General features: G+C 46.0%; 1 protein-coding gene across 25 annotated transcripts in view; it reads right to left on the bottom strand.

Annotated features, from left to right (window-relative positions):
* Positions 1-20,348, bottom strand: part of PPCDC (phosphopantothenoylcysteine decarboxylase) — a 728,417-nt gene that overhangs the window by 133,583 nt on the left and 574,486 nt on the right. For all 25 annotated transcript variants that reach the window (XR_011279806.1, XR_011279805.1, XM_069624534.1 and 22 more), the window contains one exon: positions 12,238-12,406. Coding sequence is in view for 23 of the 25 variants with exons in the window: in XM_069624534.1 (XP_069480635.1) it covers positions 12,238-12,406 (169 nt within the window). In the remaining 2 variants the exon portion in view is untranslated. The remainder of the gene's footprint in view (positions 1-12,237; positions 12,407-20,348) is intronic.

Here is a 20,348-nt window from a genome sequence, read left to right as displayed (position 1 = left end):
ATTCGAGCAAAGTACACACTCTGGGTTCTGCAGCATGAGGAAACAGTTCCATTACCAGCATTACTTCTTAAAAAGTCTCATGATTCAGGGGGCCTGATGTAAAAAGAAAATAACTTTTGCATCTTGTTTTTGTAAAAGTATTCCATTTGGATGTTCACCCTGGATCCCCCCCCAGTCGGGCTCAGACCCCTTTCAAAAACAATCGTTCAATGTTGGATCCTCCTCTTCCGGGCTTAGATCCCCTTATTAAAATGTTAAAAGAATATTCTTTCTCGGGTGACTCACTTTCACCCCGGATCCCCCTCAGCTGGGCTCAGATCCCTTTCTTTTACCCAATTAGTCTCCCTCAGCTGGGCTCGGACCGATTGCAGTAAACATTAAACCATTGAAGACATTCGAATGTGACAGGGTTTAGTTTGGCCCGTTGCAGGATGTCTGTCTTCGATTTCAAGATTCCTGTTTCTCGCACTTAACATCAGTTGGATACTTAACAGAGAATTTTGAATGAGCACCCACGTGGCGCTGGACCACTCTGTCTACGGTATCTTTTCTTGGCCTCCCAAAGTTCAGTTACTCCTTTGGTTGCCAATTATATTTGCGTTGCTTGTCACATCTGTCTCACAGACTGTTCTCTTTAGATATCTTCATACAATGCTACCGCTTGCAACCTTGGTTCAAAACACATGCTGGTTTAGTATCAGTCTCTCCGACTCACTGGCTGTGCTGTCTTTACTGACGCTGCTTTGTTGTAGGAGTCAGGGCCAATACCACAGCAGCAATCGCCCCTCCCCGCCTTGGTTATCGACGTGGGAGAGCCCCGGGTACCTCCGACACATTGTACAGGTTTGACCAGCTTTAGTTCTTGGTCTTAGGTTTCTTACTTACCAAGGTTCCCAAAAGTAAAAGTCTTTAAAGGTCAAGGGCACTTCCCTCCTTCCAACCCTCTCTGTTCTTGGCGTCTTTCTCCTCGTATTAAACTGCCATCTTGGAACTGCTGTTTCCTCGTGTGTTTTTCCTCGCTCAGAGTGTGCTTTCGTGCTCCGCCTTTTATCCGTGTGGGGAAGTGTGATGGAAGTCAGGTGTGTGTGTGTGTGTAATGATCAGTAATTGCCTGACTTTGCCTAACCCTTATATTGGGACATGTCAGGTATACAGCTCTGGTGTCAGTGCGTTGTCGCGCACGGTGAGCTGTCCGTGAGAAAGTGTTTGTGCCGGGGAAGGGAGGGGGGTTGAGTTCCTAGGTATCCTACCTAGTAGAATGGGGAAAAGGTGGCACAGGGAAGGGGATACCTCTCAGCATCCGGTGTCCCACTTCCACTCCTTGAAGACACCTCATCCAGGTGATCCTCCCACACTGGTCCACCCCCAGGAACTGGATCCAAAAGCGATGGCCATGTCCTGTCCACCTGGATGACAGATCCCCGGGGACTAGCAGGTGAGACACCTTCAGGTTTCTCACATAGCTTACCCAGGAAAACCAGAAATGTATCACTGTTTGCCTACCATCCTGATAATGCTTTCGTGAGCGTGAGAATGCAGCCTCTGCCTAAGACTTGCATGCTGAGGCACTGTCCATTCACCTCAACCATTGTTGCTTGACGAGATCATGCTACGTCTGAGACCTCCTTTTCCATTGAAATGCATGTGTGCTCTCCTGTATAAAGGTCAGTGCCTGGAGTGCATGGGGTTTGGGGGGATGGGGCACAGGGGGGATTGCTTGCCGTGTCTTGTTCTGTTGTTGAGTTGCTGTTGTCCTGTGTATGCTGGCTTTGCTGACTGCCATTAAAAGTCACCCATCTTGTGGTTATTTTTCCATGACAAACCTTAAGTGGAGCAAAGGGATAGTTGTGGAAACACCCCAGAAACCCCAGTCTGTACTTACCAGGTCAGCAAGCACCTAAAGGCTATCTAGCTACACATGCAGCTCCCCATTGCTCGTCATAACACACATGAAATCCAAAAGGGTTGATATAGGCTTAAGCCGGCCCCCTCTGAGCCCACTTATCCCGAGGCACATGGTCCAATCACACCCCAGTCCAACCTACAAGGCACAGGTGCAGCCACTAAAGGGGAAGGCCTGCCAAGGGAGCAGTTACTGCCTTATATAAGCCAGGCCGGTCAATCTGGGCGCTTGATTTGAAAAAGCGGGACACTCATGTTTTGTAATGGTTGGAGACTGAATGGATGATAAGAGCTGTAGACTACGGGATTCACAGCATTTGGAGGCTGTTGGAGGTAAAAGCTGGAGAAGTAATCAGGGGACTTTGGAGAGAGTTTGGAGGAGGTGTGGCTCTAGAAGGAGCAGGTGGTGACAGTTTAGAGGAGACATTATCAGAAAGAGGTGGTTACAATAGAACACTGTGAGGACAGTAAGAGGAGGCAGTAACATCAGAAGGAGGAGGATAGGTGGCTGTAAAAAGAGGAGGTAGTCACAGAAAGGAGAAGGTGATGCAAGTTTGAAGGAAGTGGGGCAATGAAAGGAGGTGGTAATAGTCTGAAGGGTGTGGCAATTTCAGGAGGAGATGGAGAAGATGGTCATCATAAGAAAAGACGGTGAAGGCAGTAGGACAAAAAAGGTTCCAGTGGTTCTAGTGAATTCAAGTCAGACCCAGATAGCAGGTGGAGGTATAAGCAGCTGGCAGGGTAGACAAAAGAACGTGTAGAGAAGGGGTACATGGAAAAGAAGTCCAGGGGGAGGGTGGGTGGGGACTGTGGCAGCACGGAATGAGCAGTCTGACCAAATGGTGGCATAGTGGTTGTTATAGACTTATTTATAGAATAAGCAAACCTGTCTATCCCTATCTAGAGGTGGTTTCACTACCTCAAACAAACTAAAACTCAGGCCGTCAGGAAGTTATGTAGTCCAAATGATTTGTTCACCGTCCAAGTCCAAACTCCTATTCTTTCACTAACACGTGAACACAAATCCTAATCTAGGAAAAAAAGTTATTTCTAAAACCCAGGAGAATAATTCCCTTCTCCTGAGTGTGAGTCTTTCACGGTGCAGCGTTATCAAGCTCAGGAAATGTTCAAAGGTTCACAAACAAAGGAGAGGTTCCGAAGTTCAACACAAAAGAAACAAAATTCCAGGTTGAGCTAGGAGAATGACTCCTTTTTCATAGCGTGATCCCCAGTTCTTTGTAAGTCTCTTCCAGGCTATGTTTTCTTCAACTTCTTTAACAAATCTTGTAGTTCCCTCCAAGGGCTTCTTCTGTTTTCTAATTTCTATGCTTTGGCTAACTTGCACCCACCAGGACGATGAAGAGGTTTCCCTGAGTCCTCCTTGATTCTCCAGTACATCACTCTTGTGGAACTGGACAGGGAACTGCCTCACAATGTGCTTCACTACTTTCCCTTTTTCATCTTCTACTTCTTCTGCTTCTCGACTCACAGTCTCAAACTTTCCCAGCCCCATCTTAGACTTCCACTTATTCCTGTTACTTTCTCTCAGGGAATGCTTCAAAGGTTTCGCCAGGGGCCGCAGGTTTGTTCTTCCACCTTCTACTTCTGATTCTGCTTCTCGTCGCAGGCTCACTTCTGTTCACGGCCAGGTACTACTGGCTGTCTTGGCGCAAGTTCCATACCAGATGGTCCACCTGTTACAGGTCACGCCACCACCACAGTTTCTCATGGTCCCAATACATTTGCCTACACGGCTCTGCGGTAGGCCAGAGTAGGCGGTCTCTATACAGTTCTCAGACCGCACGGTCCACCAATGACAGGTCACACCACCACCTCCAAGTTTATCCACTTAAAGTGTGCCGGCTCCCAGCCGAATCGCAAGATGCAGTCCGGGCGTCCTGCTGCTCGTCTCTCCTACACCGGAGAGCTGCCTCGCAGCAGTCTCCTGAAGCCCAGTTTGAACCTTGCAGGCTTCTTGATGGTGCCCTCGCTCGCAGGATTCTCCTTCCAGATTCAGAAGAGAACAAGGTCCTTTTTTGTTGTTTGATTTAAATAGCAGGGACTGCCCCAACGTAACATCAGTTCGATTTACAACAGCTGGTCGAGCACTCTTCTTACTTGATTGTAACGTGTTCTTCTTCATCTCAGTCCTTTCAACCTTTAATTTAGTAGTAGTCTGTCTGCCCTCACTGTTGTTCTTTCTAGAACTGTTAAAAGAAAGGCTAAAATGATCTAACCAGTCTAGCTTAGGCCTCTTAACCACACCAGGAATAACAGACTTAGAGGAAAAGACATGGCAACAGCATATATTGGCACTTTCAGAAGAACTCTTCAAGATCTTACTGGCTTTGGGGTCTTAAGAGTGAAAGGCGATGGGCGTTCCATAATTGGACGAGAATCCTTACTTCCACAAGGATTTGGTGTTATCACTGCCATGTGAGGTTGAGGGTTAGAGAGGCATTGCCGCAGACTTACGTCCTGGTCCCCAGGAGGGGAGTCTTTCCATTTAAGGTCCTCCTGCATTTTACCACCATTAGAGGGACTCTCAGTTAGCGGCCTCACCACCCCACCCTGACAGGAAAGGTCTCCTCCCGGGAGAGAAGCAATGACATCTGTAGGATCATCACAGAACACTGAATGTCGCAGATGGCCATCGAGGTTGTTAGTGTGAACTCCTGGCTGCAACTCCTACCCTTGAAGAAACTAGCATAAGATCTCGGTTTGGTGTAGACAAAGCAGAGGTGTATGACTGGAAGAGTCAGAGGTGCCGTGCTTGAAGTGGAGTTTATGGACCCTGGTGTTAGATAGTTCTTGGAACGAGTCTCTGGGAAGCCCACATCTAGCCGGTTGAGGCATTGACTCTTGAATGGAACCTTTGGATTGTGTGAACCAGAAATATAGACTGAACTACACTGTCTACAACCAGTCATTTGTTTCCCCTTCCACGGCTTCTATGACAAATGATACAGCAAATCTTAAATAATGAGCCAGAGTAAGTGAGGAGTCACAGAGAGATGAGCGTGGTATTAATGTTCTCAAAGTTCTGTAAAACGGAAATCAACAAACAGGCAGCAGATTTCAAAACTGACTTTGAGAAGTAAAAGCAGGAAAACCCATAAAGATATAATTTCTACCATACCGGCATAAAAGCACTAAAGCCTTGATGGAGGTATCCAAGAGAAGAAAAGGTTTGATTTAACGAACAAGAGTCGACTGAAAAAAGAAAATGGCAAGACAAGACATATGTGATTGAAGTTTGTTGGAAGCTAAAGTAAAACTAAGATTTAAAAGAGGACACCAAGACATGAGTGATATGAGAGAAGTGAGTGGGGCACTCTTGGAAAGGTAAAGGAGAATAAGGTACCAAAGGAAATTTAGTTTTAGAGGGGTTTAGTTTGAGAGCTAATAAAGACATACAGTACTCGGTGGCACCAAGACAGTCCTTCGGGTGGACAATGTCAGCCGGGGATGACACTAAGAAATCTATGCGTTGTCAGTAAACAGGTTGATGCTGGGGCCCATCTCCGACACCAGATCTCCCAGTGGTTCCCTGTAGCCTACGTCATAGTTGACCATATCAAAGAAATCAAGGAGAACAAAGAGGCAGATGGCCCCCCAGAATCCAGCATGAGCATGGCATCATCCAACAACCGAAAGGGAGCATTCACAGTGGTACGCCAGAGGCACAAACCAAAGTGATAGTGTGTTTGGATAAGAGAGGAAAGGTTGAAGACTGAGCACTTCAAGAAATGTGTCTCAAGAAAGGTAAAGCAGCGATTGGTTGGTATTTGGTATGATTAAGGAGATAAAGGAAGGGCCTTTTCGGTGGAGCAAGCCCTTAGCCACTTTTCAGAGAAACAGGAAAAACCCTGGGGCTAAATGAAAAATTCACCAGGTAAAGTCACAGAGAAGAAACAAAAGAAAGAATAGTTTTAATCCAATAAAATGGGAGGGGAACATCGGAATATGGGGTTAATTTAACTGAAGAGAAAAGACTGATAAAATTAGCTTTGGAAAGGGGAGGAGAGAAGAATCCCAAATGGAAACAGAATTCGAAAAAGTGAAATAAAAGAAGCATTAGAATTTGGAGCTTTTGAACCCATAAAATGTTGCCTATTTGAATATTTAAAAGTGTTAAAAATGTGAGCATAATATTTAGAAAGACACAGAGTAATGGGAGGACAGGGGTTGACAAAGTGCTATATGACTCTAAATACAGGGGTGGTTTGTCCTTTAAGGGCAACATAGTGTTGACCCGCTCCCATTATGGATGAGCCAAGCCAGCACAGTGAAAACACTGCACGCTCCCCCAACTACAGCAAGCAGCTGAGGGACTGCTCTTGGGTTACCTTTAACCGAACTGTCAAAGTGAAACGCGGTCTTTCTTTGCCAGTTCAGCAGTACTCCAGAACATGCCCAATGAGCCATGCAAGGCCGGGGTGTTCGCTTCCTCATCCTTGCATGGCCCATTGGGGATGCAGGCAGGGGTACTGCAGGCCTGAATATGTGAGAAGGTGCTCTTGTTCGGCCCGCACATCCATGGTCCAAAGGGCCGGTGTGATGGAGATGCCTGGCATGTGTGTGCAGGAACCAGGAAGCACTCTCTGCTTCCTGTATTATGCTGCACGGGAGCCAGAGCGCGTTCATTATAGAAGACAGCAATCTGGAGCAGGTAAGAAAATAAAAAAAGGTATTTGTGGGTGCATGTATGCGAGGGTTTGCGTTTGTAAGTGGTTGCGTGAATGATTTGTTTGTGTGCACATGTTTATGTGAGAGCACATGAATGCTGTTTTGGTGTAAGTGTACATGTGGGAATGAAGGAAGAATCCCATATGAATACTGATGTGTGTGTGAATGGGAGAGAGAATGAAGAATGAATGATGCTGTATGAATGGTGATGTATGTGTGAGAATGGGAGAGTAAATGAAGTATGAATGATGATGTTGGAGTGCTGATGCGTGTGCCACAGAGTGAATGAAGAATGAATAATGCTGTATGAATGGTGATGTATGTGTGTGAATGGGAGAGGGAAGAAAGAATGAATGTTGCCATATGAATGCTGATGCAAGCATGCGCATGGGAGAGTAAATGTAGAATTAATGATGCTGTATGAACACTGATGCATGTGAGTGAATAGGAGAGTGAATGTGCGGATTACTTACCCGTAATTTTCATTACTCCGAGTCCATCTCAATCTCGTCACAATCCTTCCATCACGTGGAGGTAATGAAGAATGAATGATGCCGTATGAATGCGGATGTGTGTGTGTGTGAACAGGACAATGAATTAATGAATAATGGTGTGTGTGTGTGTGTGTGACTAAGAGAGAACAGGACAGTGAATGAAGAATGAATTATTCTGTGTAAATGAATAGGAGAGTGAATGTGGGGATTGCGTACATATAATCCATCACTCCTAGTCCAACTATTTTTCGTCACGGTACTTGCATCACAAGTAAGTACTGGGACATGAAAGTGACATGTGGTGGTCATTTTTTTCTTTCATTATATTGCAGCCAATAAGGCTTTTTATAAAACAATACAATTGTACTTACATCAGTAATTCATATCAATTTTCAGAATTTAAAACTACATCAATCAGGTATTACACCATCAATAAATAAAAACAATAGGCTATATACAAATTAAATTTGTAATTTGAACATTTTTCTGTTTATGCTCAATATATTGTTAAAAGTCATGTGAACGTTATGAAACTCCATTGTCATCTAGACGTTTAGCTATCTGTACCCAAAGGTTCGTTAGATGATAAATTATTATTTAATTTTCCTCCATCAGTATTTCCCAAACTTTGTCTGCAGTTATTTCTATAATGCCATCCATACAAACATCTCTAAATGAATAATTTTGTTTTCCGTCTCAAAACCTGAGCAAGCGCACAGCAGGTGTTTAGCAGACTCACATTTTGTGTTGTCACAATATCTACAATTACGTTTATCTCTAGGCAAGGTCATACGAGGTCCCAACATTTGAAGAGTTCAAACCAGGTTACATTTGAGCCTGATGTATTCCATACGGATGAAGGAGTTAGTGAAAACATTAATGTACTGGCCTTGAGGACTCCAATACTGTCTATAATTAAGATGGTTTCCACTGTTTACATTAGCGGCTACATTAGTCCAAATTTGCTCTTGTTCCACATCTGATAAGTAGGTTTACATTATGCGTTTATATTGTTTTCTTGTGAGGCAGGACGCCTTGCAACCCATTGTCATGTCCCAATATACTCCAGTCCTCCAAATTTGTGTGGCTAGTTTGAAATATCATAATAATGTTTCCAGTTCACCCTGTGATGCTATAAGCCACATCTTATCGCTCTCTGTGGAAAGCTTGCAGTAGTATAAAGCGCATTGCGAACTATGAGATAAATTAATCATCCCAATTTTAAACTCCTAATTTAAATACGCTGGGTGGGTGAGCTCAAGTTCTAGTTTCTCCATTTGACTTCCCCACTTCAGTTGCCTATCTACCATTACTCCTAGGTATTTATCATTCTCTACCTGTTATATTTTTTTTCCAACAACCGCCAGATATAGTTAGCATGTATGTTTATTTTTACCTGGGTGAAAAGCCATTACGTTGGTTTTTGCGGTGTTATTTTCAGGTCATGTTCTTTTCCGATTTCCAACAGTTGATCAAGAGTAAGGGTTTAGCTAATCAGGATCAAGTGGTCCGCATAACCCAGCCAGGCCACCTTTTTGGAGCCAACCTTAGGGTGGCAAGCATCCACCAAATCAAGGTGCTTTGAGATGTCTGCCATATAAAGATTGAAAAGCAAAGAGGCTAATATGCACCCTTGCTTAAAGCATGTAGTTGTCCTAATATTAGGTGCCATGTTCCCCTTTAAATGAAGCGCTATTCTAATGGTTTTTACAGTGCATAGCTTACGTAAGATGTTGAGAAGACCACTCGTCATCCCCCAAGCATCCATCTTTTTGCAAAGGATATCACGGTTTAAATTGTCAAATGTGGCACTGAAATCAACAAACACACCATACAGTGATTGTTGGAGTAAACTCCATGAACTCTCCATTATTGTCATGAGTATCATCAAGTTAGCCATGTTAGAACAATTTTTCCGAAAGCCAAGTTGATTAAATGGTAAACGTTTTCTACTTTGTGGCCAATCTTGGAGTTCAAAAAGCAACACTCTTGCTACAAAGCATTGCCAACAAACTACTAGGCTCATTCGCAGGGCCACGTTTATTAACCGGCACCACTATACTTGCCGTCCAGGTGCTGGGTAGTATCCCAGTGTCGCTAATCAACATACACAACCAATGCTGGACCGTGCCCCATTTCTCTCGGCTCAATTTCAAGAGCACATTGCAGGTGCCATCTGGTCTAGGAGCACAACATTCTTTATCGTGCATTTAGCTATTATGCAAGCTTTAAGCACGTAAAGCCATATACATTAAATAAAAACTCTATAGCAAATACATATACACTAACACATGAACATACAAGTTACAGTTATTACGATTCAATAGTTTATAGTTTTCATAATTTATCATTTAAAATTCTGAATATAAAACTTATAATGCCAACTGTACAATTTTCCATATAACTAATGTTTTGCATGTGCCTTTATAATTATCAATTGTACTTCTTTTAGTCTCAAACAATGTTAATATTTCCTTCCCAACCTTATGTGCAGCAGCCGTTTTGACGACAGACTGTGCCCCATAAAGGGTGCTCCTTATGTGTTACTTGTTTTATGTGCCCATTGTAGGAGCACAACATTCTTATTGTGCATAATGATGTCTTCTGTAGTATATTTCTAATGCAATCTATCTTCAGTTCATACAAACTCCTCTTCAGTGTCTTCCATCTTGCCCAAAGTTTTCTGTACATTATCTACCCACGCCTCTTTGGATGTGGAGGTAATGCAGAATGAATGATGCAGTATGAATGCTGATGTGCGAGTGAGAACAGGAGAGCAACTGAAGAATGAATGTTGCATGAATGATCATTTGTTGGTGTTTCCGTTTGGACAAATATTCACTGTTGCATGGCAGTTTTTTTTTTTACTGGGCAACAAAGCAGAAGAGAAAATGAGAGTTCCTACTTGTACAGGCCCTCATTGGTGGGTCCAGTGGATATGTTGCTTTACTGTGCCATGACATTTTTTACTGGGCATCACGTAAAAAGGCAGCATATTGAAAGGTCCTACGTTTTACCGGCCCACGTTGGTGGGTTCGTCTGCACATGTTTCTGTACTGTGGCATGACATTTATTACTGGGCATCAAGGGTGAAAGCAGAAAGCAGAATCCCTTTTTTCTTTACCTATATTATTTTTCGCTGTATGTCTAAAGTTGATGAAGTAATTTAGACACCTGCACAGAGGGAATGAGCTATGCCACCCTCTGGTCCAATGGATTAAGGTCGAACATTAACTACACACAGACCTTTACCTTCAGAAAATTTCAGAAAAATAAAAAAGAGTTGCAGCAAAATGTAAAGCTGACCTATATCCCCAACATTGAGTGTTCATTTGTATCGTACACACCAGTATATTACATGACAAACATTAGTAGTTTGCATGACTGTACCCTTTTGACTAAACTTTGCATTATAACATATTGCAGTTGTTCAAATACCACAGACAGGACACCCCCTCTTGTGTATATCTATTGCTAGCCCATAGTCCTGCTTCTGTTTTGGGCCATACCTCCAGTTACCCCTAAATTGGTGTAGGCCGCATGAATTTTATTTTTATACTTGCATACATTGTGTGCAAAAGCACATGAAAATTAGCTGTGCAACTCTGATTGCTTGCATCTATTGGATTTGTCATGTGCTGCCCGACAAAACCCACTGCAAACAATAGCTTTTTGCCCAATTGTTCACAAAGTGTGTTGAAAATGCAAAATGTTTTGCACGATATATATTTTTTTAATTCTAAGAGGGAAAAGCCCCCGAACCTCTCCTCCCTTGGTTCCGATTCCCTCGCCACACCCGGTCGCTCCTGCATATTCAGGGAAAACATTCACACCTGTCCAGTTAAAAAATTCACCAGCCGCCACTGTCTCAATAACTCAGAAGGCCTGTTTACTGCATTTGAAATCTGAATCAGCAAATGGTAGGAGTGAGCCTCAATACGTGCAATTTGTGGCCCGTATAAGTGAGTGGAGTGAAACAAGAAGCTGATTAGATGACGTTTAACGCCACTGTTTTATCAGTACAGCAAAGGGTTAGCTTTTCAGACGTAAACAAGGGTTATACCAGGGGGCAGATGGACAAGACTTACTTTTCATGTTTCATAATCGAGCAAGAGATTCAACTATATTAGAAGCAGAAGAGTGTCTGTCCAAAGAGAAAACATTTACTTCAGGGAAAGTCTTAACAAATAGGCAGACAAGAACCTCTAACCAAAGAATCCGAGACATACCTGAAAGACTGTGTGAGGAAAGGTTGAGCACTAGTTTATTTATAAAAAGAGAAAAGAGGGATTCAGAGGGAGAGAAAGGAACAGCAGTGTGATCAGACAGAAAAGGAGAAGTTCCAAAGCAAAGAAGCATCAAGGATAAAAATATGAAGAATTACATTACTTAAAGTATTAGGTTATTAGCCTTATTTCACTGAAGGTTAAAGTCACCAAACGGATCTGCTAGAATGAGCATTTGTGATTCAGCAGCACACTTAACAAAATGCATTTCAAATTAGTGAACCCAGTATTTACAGTACTAATACACTCTGAAGTATAAGCAGTGTTTGTATGAACTGGATATTTAGAAGGCGCACATTTTTAAAGGGTAAGCGATTAGATTTTCGCCTGTGAATCAGCATGGATAAACAGCACATTGAATTATTTATTGCACAAAACGTAAACAATATTAGGAGTTGGGAGGGGGCTTCATGGAGCACCTGTGCGAGAGATACCCTCGGAAGAACAGCCGATAAAGAACAAGGCATTAGATCCCACTCACGTGATGAAGATGTGCCCCAATCCGCGGAGGTGCAGGGCTCCTAGGCAAGATGATAGTGCCCTGGAAGAAACAGAGCAACACTGGCCACAATTGTCACAGTGGCCAGGCAAGCTGGAGGCAGCGGGTGCCTTACACAGCAGTCTGCTCCTAAGAGTTAGGGTTGCCTTGACTGCTGGCCTTCAGCTATGACCTTTCGATTTCACATACATCGCCACACAAATCAAGGTCATAGTCCACACAGAGAAATTCACTCACTGAAATTCGGCACACCACTACCTATTTTCTCTGGAGTGATCTCAATATGTCTCAAATCCCCTTTTGACTTGGCATTAGTTGCCAAATGTTATGATGCAGGACAGAGGATGGAGAAAGGCAGACCACTCACCTTCGTCCCCACACACCAGTTTTTTGAAGATGCACGGGACTTCTGTATAGCCAAATCCTTTCAACAGCTCCACTTGCTGCTCAGTGACTGGGTGCTGCCACATGTAAGTGTTCATGGCGGGGCAGAATAGTAATGGCTTCTTCAAGTCCCAGGCTCGGATGACACAGGTCTGTGGAGGTAAGAGAGATATTAGAGCACCTGTCTTTGTGCACATCTGTGTGCTTGAGGCAAACGATGTCACACTAGGACTGGGAGCCATGCAAACACTGGATAATAAATATAGCCTTTAAATTGGAAAGATCATGAGGCTTTACTGTGGACATTCTTGCTGGGAAGCATTTTTATTCTATAAGGGATACTCCTAAAGAACAGACTTAGACCGGAGCTATGATATGATATATGATATGTCATTTATAATGCGCCTGTACACAAGTGTTTCTAGGCGCGACAAGACAAGGAGGGGGAAACAAAGGGAGGACAAAACAACGATCTTACTAGGCCTTGTGTCATTCAGATCGCGCAAGCGCAGGGAATGTGGGTGGGGATAAGTGCAAAAAAGGGGTATGGGGGAGTGGAGAAGTACACAAGGGATGGGCGAAGGAGAAGTGCAGGTAACAGAGTGCAGCCAACGGGTAGCTAATAAGTGAAGAGAGTTGGTGGACTGTTGGGTTACACATAGAGACCACACATGCTAGGGGATCCAAGAGGCAGTGCGGGATACAACTGGACAGGCATGTACCTGGTCTTAAGTTCAGAGGGTGGCCAGGTAACCAGGTGCGTGGAACAGACAGGTAATCAGCAGGGGCGAGGAAGCGAAGAGGAAGGTCTTGAGTTGCTTCTGGAACCGAAGATGGTTCGGCTCAAGCGTCAGAGTGGCAGGGAGTCTATTCCAGAGGGAGGCCCCAGCCGGAGAAAGAGATCTGCCCCCAACTATCTGCCTGGAGAAGTGGCTGACCCTCAGAGAGCTGGAGGTGGATGAGCGGAGAGCTTGAGAAGGAAGATACTTAGGAAAAGAGAGTTGGAGTTAGTGCAGACCCAGGCCCCAGAAAGCCTAGTGGACAATGCAGAGGGTCTTGAACTTGATCCTTGCCGACACTGGGAGCCAGTGAAGAGATTTCAGGGCTGGAGAGATACAAACCCTGGCCTTGAGGCCAAGGACAATTCTTGCAGTCATGTTCTGGATGAGTTGCAGAGGACAGAGAGTAGAGGCTGGAAGATTTAGAAAGAGGCTGTTGCCATAGTCCAGCCTTGAAAGGACCAGAGCTCTGGAGACAGTGAGCTTCTGGGGGAAAGTGAGGAGGTGTAGCTAATACATTCTAGAGATGTCAGAAATGTGAGGAGAGAAGGAGAGGGTGGAGTCGAAGATGACTCCAAGGTTCTTAGCCTCACAGCTAGGAGAAGGAAGAGGACCCAGAGTTGGCGACCAGAGAGAGAGGAAAGGAGGGAGATGGTGTTCCGATGAGGAGGATCTCAGTCTAACTGGCATTGAGGCAGAGATCATTAGTGGCACACCACTACTGAATTGCAGACAGACAGTCTTGATTGAGAGAAGGCGTATAGGTGGCCGAGGGGAGCCTGAAAGAGAACGGAGTGTCATCCGCATAATACTGACATTTGGAGCATGGAACAGCTATGTGGTGGGCGAGAGGAGCCAGTTATTGGTTGAACAGCCAGGCAGAGAGGTTAGATCCCTGGGGAACACCACAGGTAAAGAGAGAGATAGAAGAGAGGAAGGACCCCAGTTGGACCGGAGAGGGTCAGTCAGTGAGAAAGGAGGTCAGCCAGGCCAGGGCCTGATCAGTGATACCCAGGTTATTACAGAGGCGCTTGAGAATGATGGCATGGCTGACCGTGTCAAAGGCAGAAGAAAGATCAAGGAAAATGAGGACAGAAGGAAGGTTAGAGTCAAGGTTGGAGAGCAGGTCTTCACAGATGTTCGGGAGAGCAGTTTCCATGATTCTGGCCGCTCTGAAGCCAGACGGTTGTCTTCATGACCATCAAACAGATTCAGTTTGAAGGTTGAGCTGGGAGATGGCCAGCTTTTCCAAGAGTATGCCCAAGAAAGGAGTGATAGAGATAGGGCGATAGCTAGCTGGAGAGGAGGGACCGGCTGAGGGCTTCTTGAGGGGGGTGCACAAGAGAGTGCTTCAGGGGGTAGGGGAAGGTTTCATGGCAAAAGAGTGATTGCAGAAATCAGCCAGGGCTGGAGCCAGAGTGTCGATGTGGTCCTTGATGGTTTTGCAAGAACCTGTTTGACTTTCATAGATCGGACTGGTCTAGAAACATCGTCTGGAGTAAACAAGGGAAAGGAAGAGAGGGTAGGAGGAGATGAGGCCACAGGCGAGCCAGGTGTGCAAGAGGAAGAAGAGGAGGAAGAAGAGAGGGTGGACAGGATGTCCTGGGTTTTAGTGATGAAATGTGATGCCAAGGCCCTGCAGGGGGCCAGGGAAGACACAGGAGATGTAGAGATTGCAGTAGGGTTGGCCAGCTCCTTGCATCATTTGAAGAGTTTGGCTGAGTTGTTAGATGCTGCATAGACACGGGCTTGGATGTTTGGAGCAGGCGGCAGGCCAGTTTGCCAGAGAGTGCGTCAGTAGATTTCCACTTCCTCTCAGCCACCCTGCACTTGCATTTCAGGGTGACGAGATCGGAGTTGTACCAAGAGTTGCACTTGGACTTAGGCTTCAAGCGGATCCTCATGACAGGGGCAAGTACATCAAGAGTGTCAGAGATAGAAAGATGGAGGTTAGAGGACTGTGTCAGGATGTGAGTCAGCCAAAGGTGCAAAAGGAGAGAAAGTAGCGGTGAAAGTCTCAACTGACACATGCTTCATGGGTCGAATGACCGAGAAGGTAGGTGGCAGTGCTGGGATCAGCTTAGCCTGCGGATAGAGAGACAGATGAGAGGAAAGGAGAAAGTGGTCACACCAGGAGAGAGGAGTGGTTAGAGGGTTGGAGAGGGGGAGGACTGAGGAGATCAGAACATCCAGAGTGTGCCCTGCAGAGTGAGTCAGGCCAGAGGGAAGAATAGAGAGACAAAGTGAGTCACAGAGGTTGTGAAAGAGTCCTGCTGAAGGACAGGAAGCATCCAGGTGGATGTTAAGGTCTCAGAGGAGGAGAGAGAGAGAGAGAGAGAGAGAGAGAGAAAGAGAGAGAGAAAGAGAGAGAGAGAGAGAAGAGAGAAAAGAGAAAAGAGAGGGAAAAGAGAGAGAGAGAGAAAAAGAGAGAGAGAGAGAGAGAGAGAGACTGCAGATCAGTCATTCAAAGGAGTAGTCCTGCATAGGAATGATAGAAGCAGAGATCCACTCAGGGAAGATCAAAGCTACACCCCCACCAGGACGGCCGGCTCTGGGGGCGTAGAGGATCTTGTAGCCATCAGGAAGGAGAGTGTCAAAAGCTTGTGACAGAGCCGGCCGTGAACCATGTCTCGGTCAGAACGAGGACATCCAGGTCAAGTTCTTTCAGGAGACCGCAGATGTCAGTGGAGTGTTTGACAGCTGAGCGAGAGTAGCAATGTGGAGCAGGTTGCCACCTTTGAAAGACTTCTGTGGAGGGGTACAGGTCAGAGGTACGTTCTGACAAAGTGTTGGAGGTGCCCGAGGGTGGGCAGAGGAGGAAGGAGGAGTGGGTAATGTAATCAAGGGAGAGGAGGTGGGTGCCAGCGGGGTGACAGAAGGAAGAGGCAACAGGGTGGCTGGAGAAGCAGCAGGGGCAGCCATAGAGATGGCCGAATAGGAGGGAGGCAGATGAGCCAAAGCGGGGAGAGAAGGGACAGCAGGAGAAGAAAGGAAGTTAAGACACGGGAAGCGTCTATCAAAGAGGAGGACATTGGCCTGAGTGCCTTGGACCACGACCGTGCTATTTAGATAAACTTTAATGATGGTCTTCGAGGAGTCGAAGGGAGCCAGGATAACTTCCCAATGGGTGCCACCATTCATGGGTGAAGAAGAAAAAGGAGAAAGAACAAAGACCATATAGACGCAGAGCGGGAATGACAAATATGATGTCTGTAACGTTCTGTCTGGAGGAAGTACTGGTGTAGGTATCAGCGATGGGGAGGCCTGGGTTAGAGACCAGGATATCCCTCTTGAACTTCTTGCTACCAGACTTAGTGAGAAGGATAGGATAGTCAATGAGAGAACCAGAGAAGATGGGAGAGATAGAGAGCACCAGAGAGGGTGCAGAGGGCAGAGTGGGGGGAAAAGAGAGTGGAGAGAGGGGGGCATGGGAGTTGGGCAAGGGGGCAGGCAGGACGGGGAGAAAAACTAGGATGAGGGGAGGACAAAGAAGGAAGGGGGGTACAAAGCGGACAGAACAATTAACGAACTTGGATACAGTAAAGACAAGCTAACAAGAGCAAAACACTGCTAGAAACAGAACAAAAACACTGCTAGAAACAGAAATAATCAAACAGGGAACCTGAAAGAAGAAAGAACAGCAGGATGCAGGCAATAAAATCATGCAAACAACCCAAGTAACAAAAACCGCAAGACAGAGTGATCAACCAGGGAACCTAGAAAGGAAGATTCAGCAGGGATATAGTGACACAAACAACCAGGAGATACAAAATGCACAAAGACAGGGCAATCAACCGTGGAACCTAGAAAAGAAATAACAGCAAGGATGTAGGCAGTGCTGTGTGAGCAGCAACCCAGAATAGAAAAACAACCCAAGGCAGGACAAATGCCAAGGGAACCTAGAGGGAAAGAAAAACAGCAAACCATGGAGAACAAAATCACAGAACAGTAGGTCGGGTGAAGGGATTAGGAAGAGGAAGGAAGGGCTTGCTGGGGAGGCAGAGGGCACGCAGCAAGTGGAGAATAAATGCCTAAAGTTGGGATGGAGCGCACACGACATAAGCGCAAGGGAGCGCACGCAGTCTGGGAATGCGTGGGAACGCATGTGGCCAGGGACGCAAGTAGCCCACTCGATTAAGGGATGTGTGGGAAACCACGTGACCCAGGATGTGAGGATCACACGTGATCAAGGAAAGCGAGGGAACGCATGCGGCATAAGCGCGAGGGAGCACATGCGTCTGGGAATGCACGGAAACGCATGCGGCCAAGGACGCAAGGAGCCCCATCGATCAAGGAATGCGAGGGAATGTACATGGCCTAAGCGCAAGGGAGCGCACGCAATCCGGGAATGCGTGGGAGTGCATGCACCCAGGTACGTTAGGAGCCCACGCGATCAAGGGATGTGCAAGGAAACCGCGATCAAGAAAGTCAAGGGGACCAGCGGACCTAAGGAAGGCAACAATAATTTTAAGACCCAAAGCAGATAAACCCCCAGATAATTGTAGCTCATACAGACCAATATCCCTCATCAACAGCGAGGCGAAGATACTGGCTAAACTGTTAGCAACACGCCTACAACAGGACATAACATCCCTAATTTACCCAGACCAATGTGGCTTCATGCCAGGTAGGTCCACAAGAATGAAAATACGAAGACTACATATAGCCATTGAACGTGCCCAAAATTTGAATATACCTTTGGGAGTACTCGCAATAGACTTCGAAAAAGCGTTCGATTCAATCCACTGGGAAGCGCTCTGGGGGATCATGCGTAAAATGGGATTCAGTGAGCGATTTCTATCCCGGGTTCAACTGCTGTACAACGCATCGATGGCCGAAGTCAAAGTAAATGGCTGGACATCACGATCCTTCGTCCTGGGAAAAGGGATGCGGCAAGGCTGCCCCCTATCAGCCCTCTTCTTTGCACTGGCCATGGAGCCATTGGCCCAGCTGTTGAGGGATACAGGTTCGTGGAGGGGTATCCCAGGCGGGCCAGAGTGGGAGGACAGAGTCTCACTGTATGCACATGATCTATTAATATACCTGCAGGACCCCAGGACGACATGCCCAGTGGTGACACAGCTACTCCAAGAATATGGTAGCTTTAGTGGCCTAAAGGTGAATTGGTCCAAACCCACACTATTTGCATTAAATCAATTGGGTATGGAGGCTCCCGCACCCTGCCCATATAGAGTTGCTCCCTACCATTTTCAATATCTGGGCATCCGGATCACGAGAAATCTCAATGACTACATACTTAATAACCTGCAACCCATCACAGAACGATTCACAGGGGACGTGCAGCACTGGATGTCTCTACCACTGCACTGTTTAAAATGCTAACACTTCCCCGATACCTGTACATACTCCAGAAAGCCCCACTGTACGTACCCGCGAAGACGTTCCAAAAAATAGACGGCACACTTAGGAAACTCCTATGGGGCAGTGGGCATCCGAGAAAAGCTCTCCAAACACTGCAAAGGTCGGTATGGGAGGGTGGCATTGGCCTGCCAAGGTTACAAACCTATTACTGGGCCAGCCAGATGTCAGCAATAAACGATGCATTACACACTGAAGCCACAATACCACACATGCGAGCATCACCTCCCATAGAGCTATATGCTACAACACCCAGATCAACCCCTCGAGATATGCTATCACAGACGTCTCATGTCTGGGCTGAGTCACACGCTTTCATAGGCTGGGCGACAAAGTCACACCAATACAACCGCTATGGAACAATAGTAACCTCTCCAAAGTGGCTAAATTGCTGAAATGGCCAGTATGGGTGAGACATGGCATAGAAAAAGTGGGAGACATTAAAGTAGAAGGAACTATTAGACCCTACGAGGAGCTAACTTTGTCCTTTAACCTCCCAGAAGCAGAAAGATACCACTACACACAGCTCCGGCATGCACTACAACACCTCCCTATCCTTTCTGACATGTCAGACTGTACCCTGCTGGAACGAAACATAGTCACAGATCACATTCAGGCAAAAGTCACCACAGTCATGTACAATGTTATCACCTCTTTTGCCACACCAGAACTGGTACGATTAAAAACAAAATGGGAATCTGAAGTGGGGGAGATCATGTCAGAGGATTGGGTTCACATCCAAATGTACCCCCGGCAGGGAAGTTGCTATATCGACCAGGCTACTACTAGTGCAACTGAAGATCTTACACAGAATCTATTACCCGAGGGTAGCCCTGTACCGCTGGGGTAAAATAGCAGAACCAAACTATCTACGCTGCCGAGGAGAGGAGGGAACCTTCTCTCACATACTATGGGAATGCCCAAATATTAACCATTATTGGCAGCAATGTTGCGATATCCTTACAAGGGTCCTGGGACAGACGATCCCCAGGGACCCCAAACTGCTGTTACTGGGAGTAGACAGCGAGATAGATCTGTCAAGATATGAAAAGCACTGCTTCATGACTGCAACAGCAATAATCAAAAGAAACATAGCGCAGCTATGGGGAGCGGCATAGTCGCCGCAAGTGGGCCAGTGGATTACAGACGTACAAATTTGCATTGCCATAGAAAGGAGAGTGTACAGAGCCAGAGGATGCCCCGAAAAAGCGGACAAGATTTGGCAACGATGGGAAGATAAGATGTGAACCTTTTGAACTTTTGATAATGCAACACCGTTGGATGTAGGATGTGGACATTGCAGTAGAGAACCTACCTTAAGATATGCATTATATGTGATCTATTTGAGCGTGTGCTCCATCAAATGTTATGGTTGTTGTTATCGAGATCTGGCCCGGTAAGGACCAGTGGTTGTATGTTATAAAATCAATAAAAATATGTTATTAAAAAAAAAAGGAAGTCAAGGGAACACATACGGCCTAAGAGCGAGGGAGCACACGCAATCAAGGAATGCGCGGGAAAGCACACGGCCTAGGAAGCAAGAGAGCAACGCAGTCCTACAATGCAAGGGTGCGCATGCGGCACTGAAAAATAGCGCTTGGGATAAGAGGGAACAAGTGTAACCTAGGGTGCGAGAGAGCGCACGCGATCAGGGAAGCGAGGATGCGAAGTGAACAGGGATAGATGGGGGAGCAAGGTACAAGTCACAGAGGAAACAACAGTGCAGGGGTACAGGTCATGGAACAAACAAACAGCGCGAATGTAAGGGCTAGAAGGGGGCACCAGGTCAGGGGGTTACATGGAGTAAGGCAAGATAACCTCTCCCTGCAACTTGTTACCTGGCAGCCGCTGACAGGAGGGTGAGTCGCCCGCGCTCACCGTCTGTGCTGCATCCCCTTCACCGTTAAACACCTGAATCACTCAACACAGCGAGGGC

This window comes from Ambystoma mexicanum, chromosome 11 (genome assembly GCF_040938575.1).
Source record: "Ambystoma mexicanum isolate Mex_15411 chromosome 11, UKY_AmexF1_1, whole genome shotgun sequence".
Taxonomy (NCBI): domain Eukaryota; kingdom Metazoa; phylum Chordata; class Amphibia; order Caudata; family Ambystomatidae; genus Ambystoma; species Ambystoma mexicanum.
The sequence above is the reverse complement of the archived record's forward strand: the minus strand, read 5'-3'. Positions and strand labels throughout refer to the sequence as shown.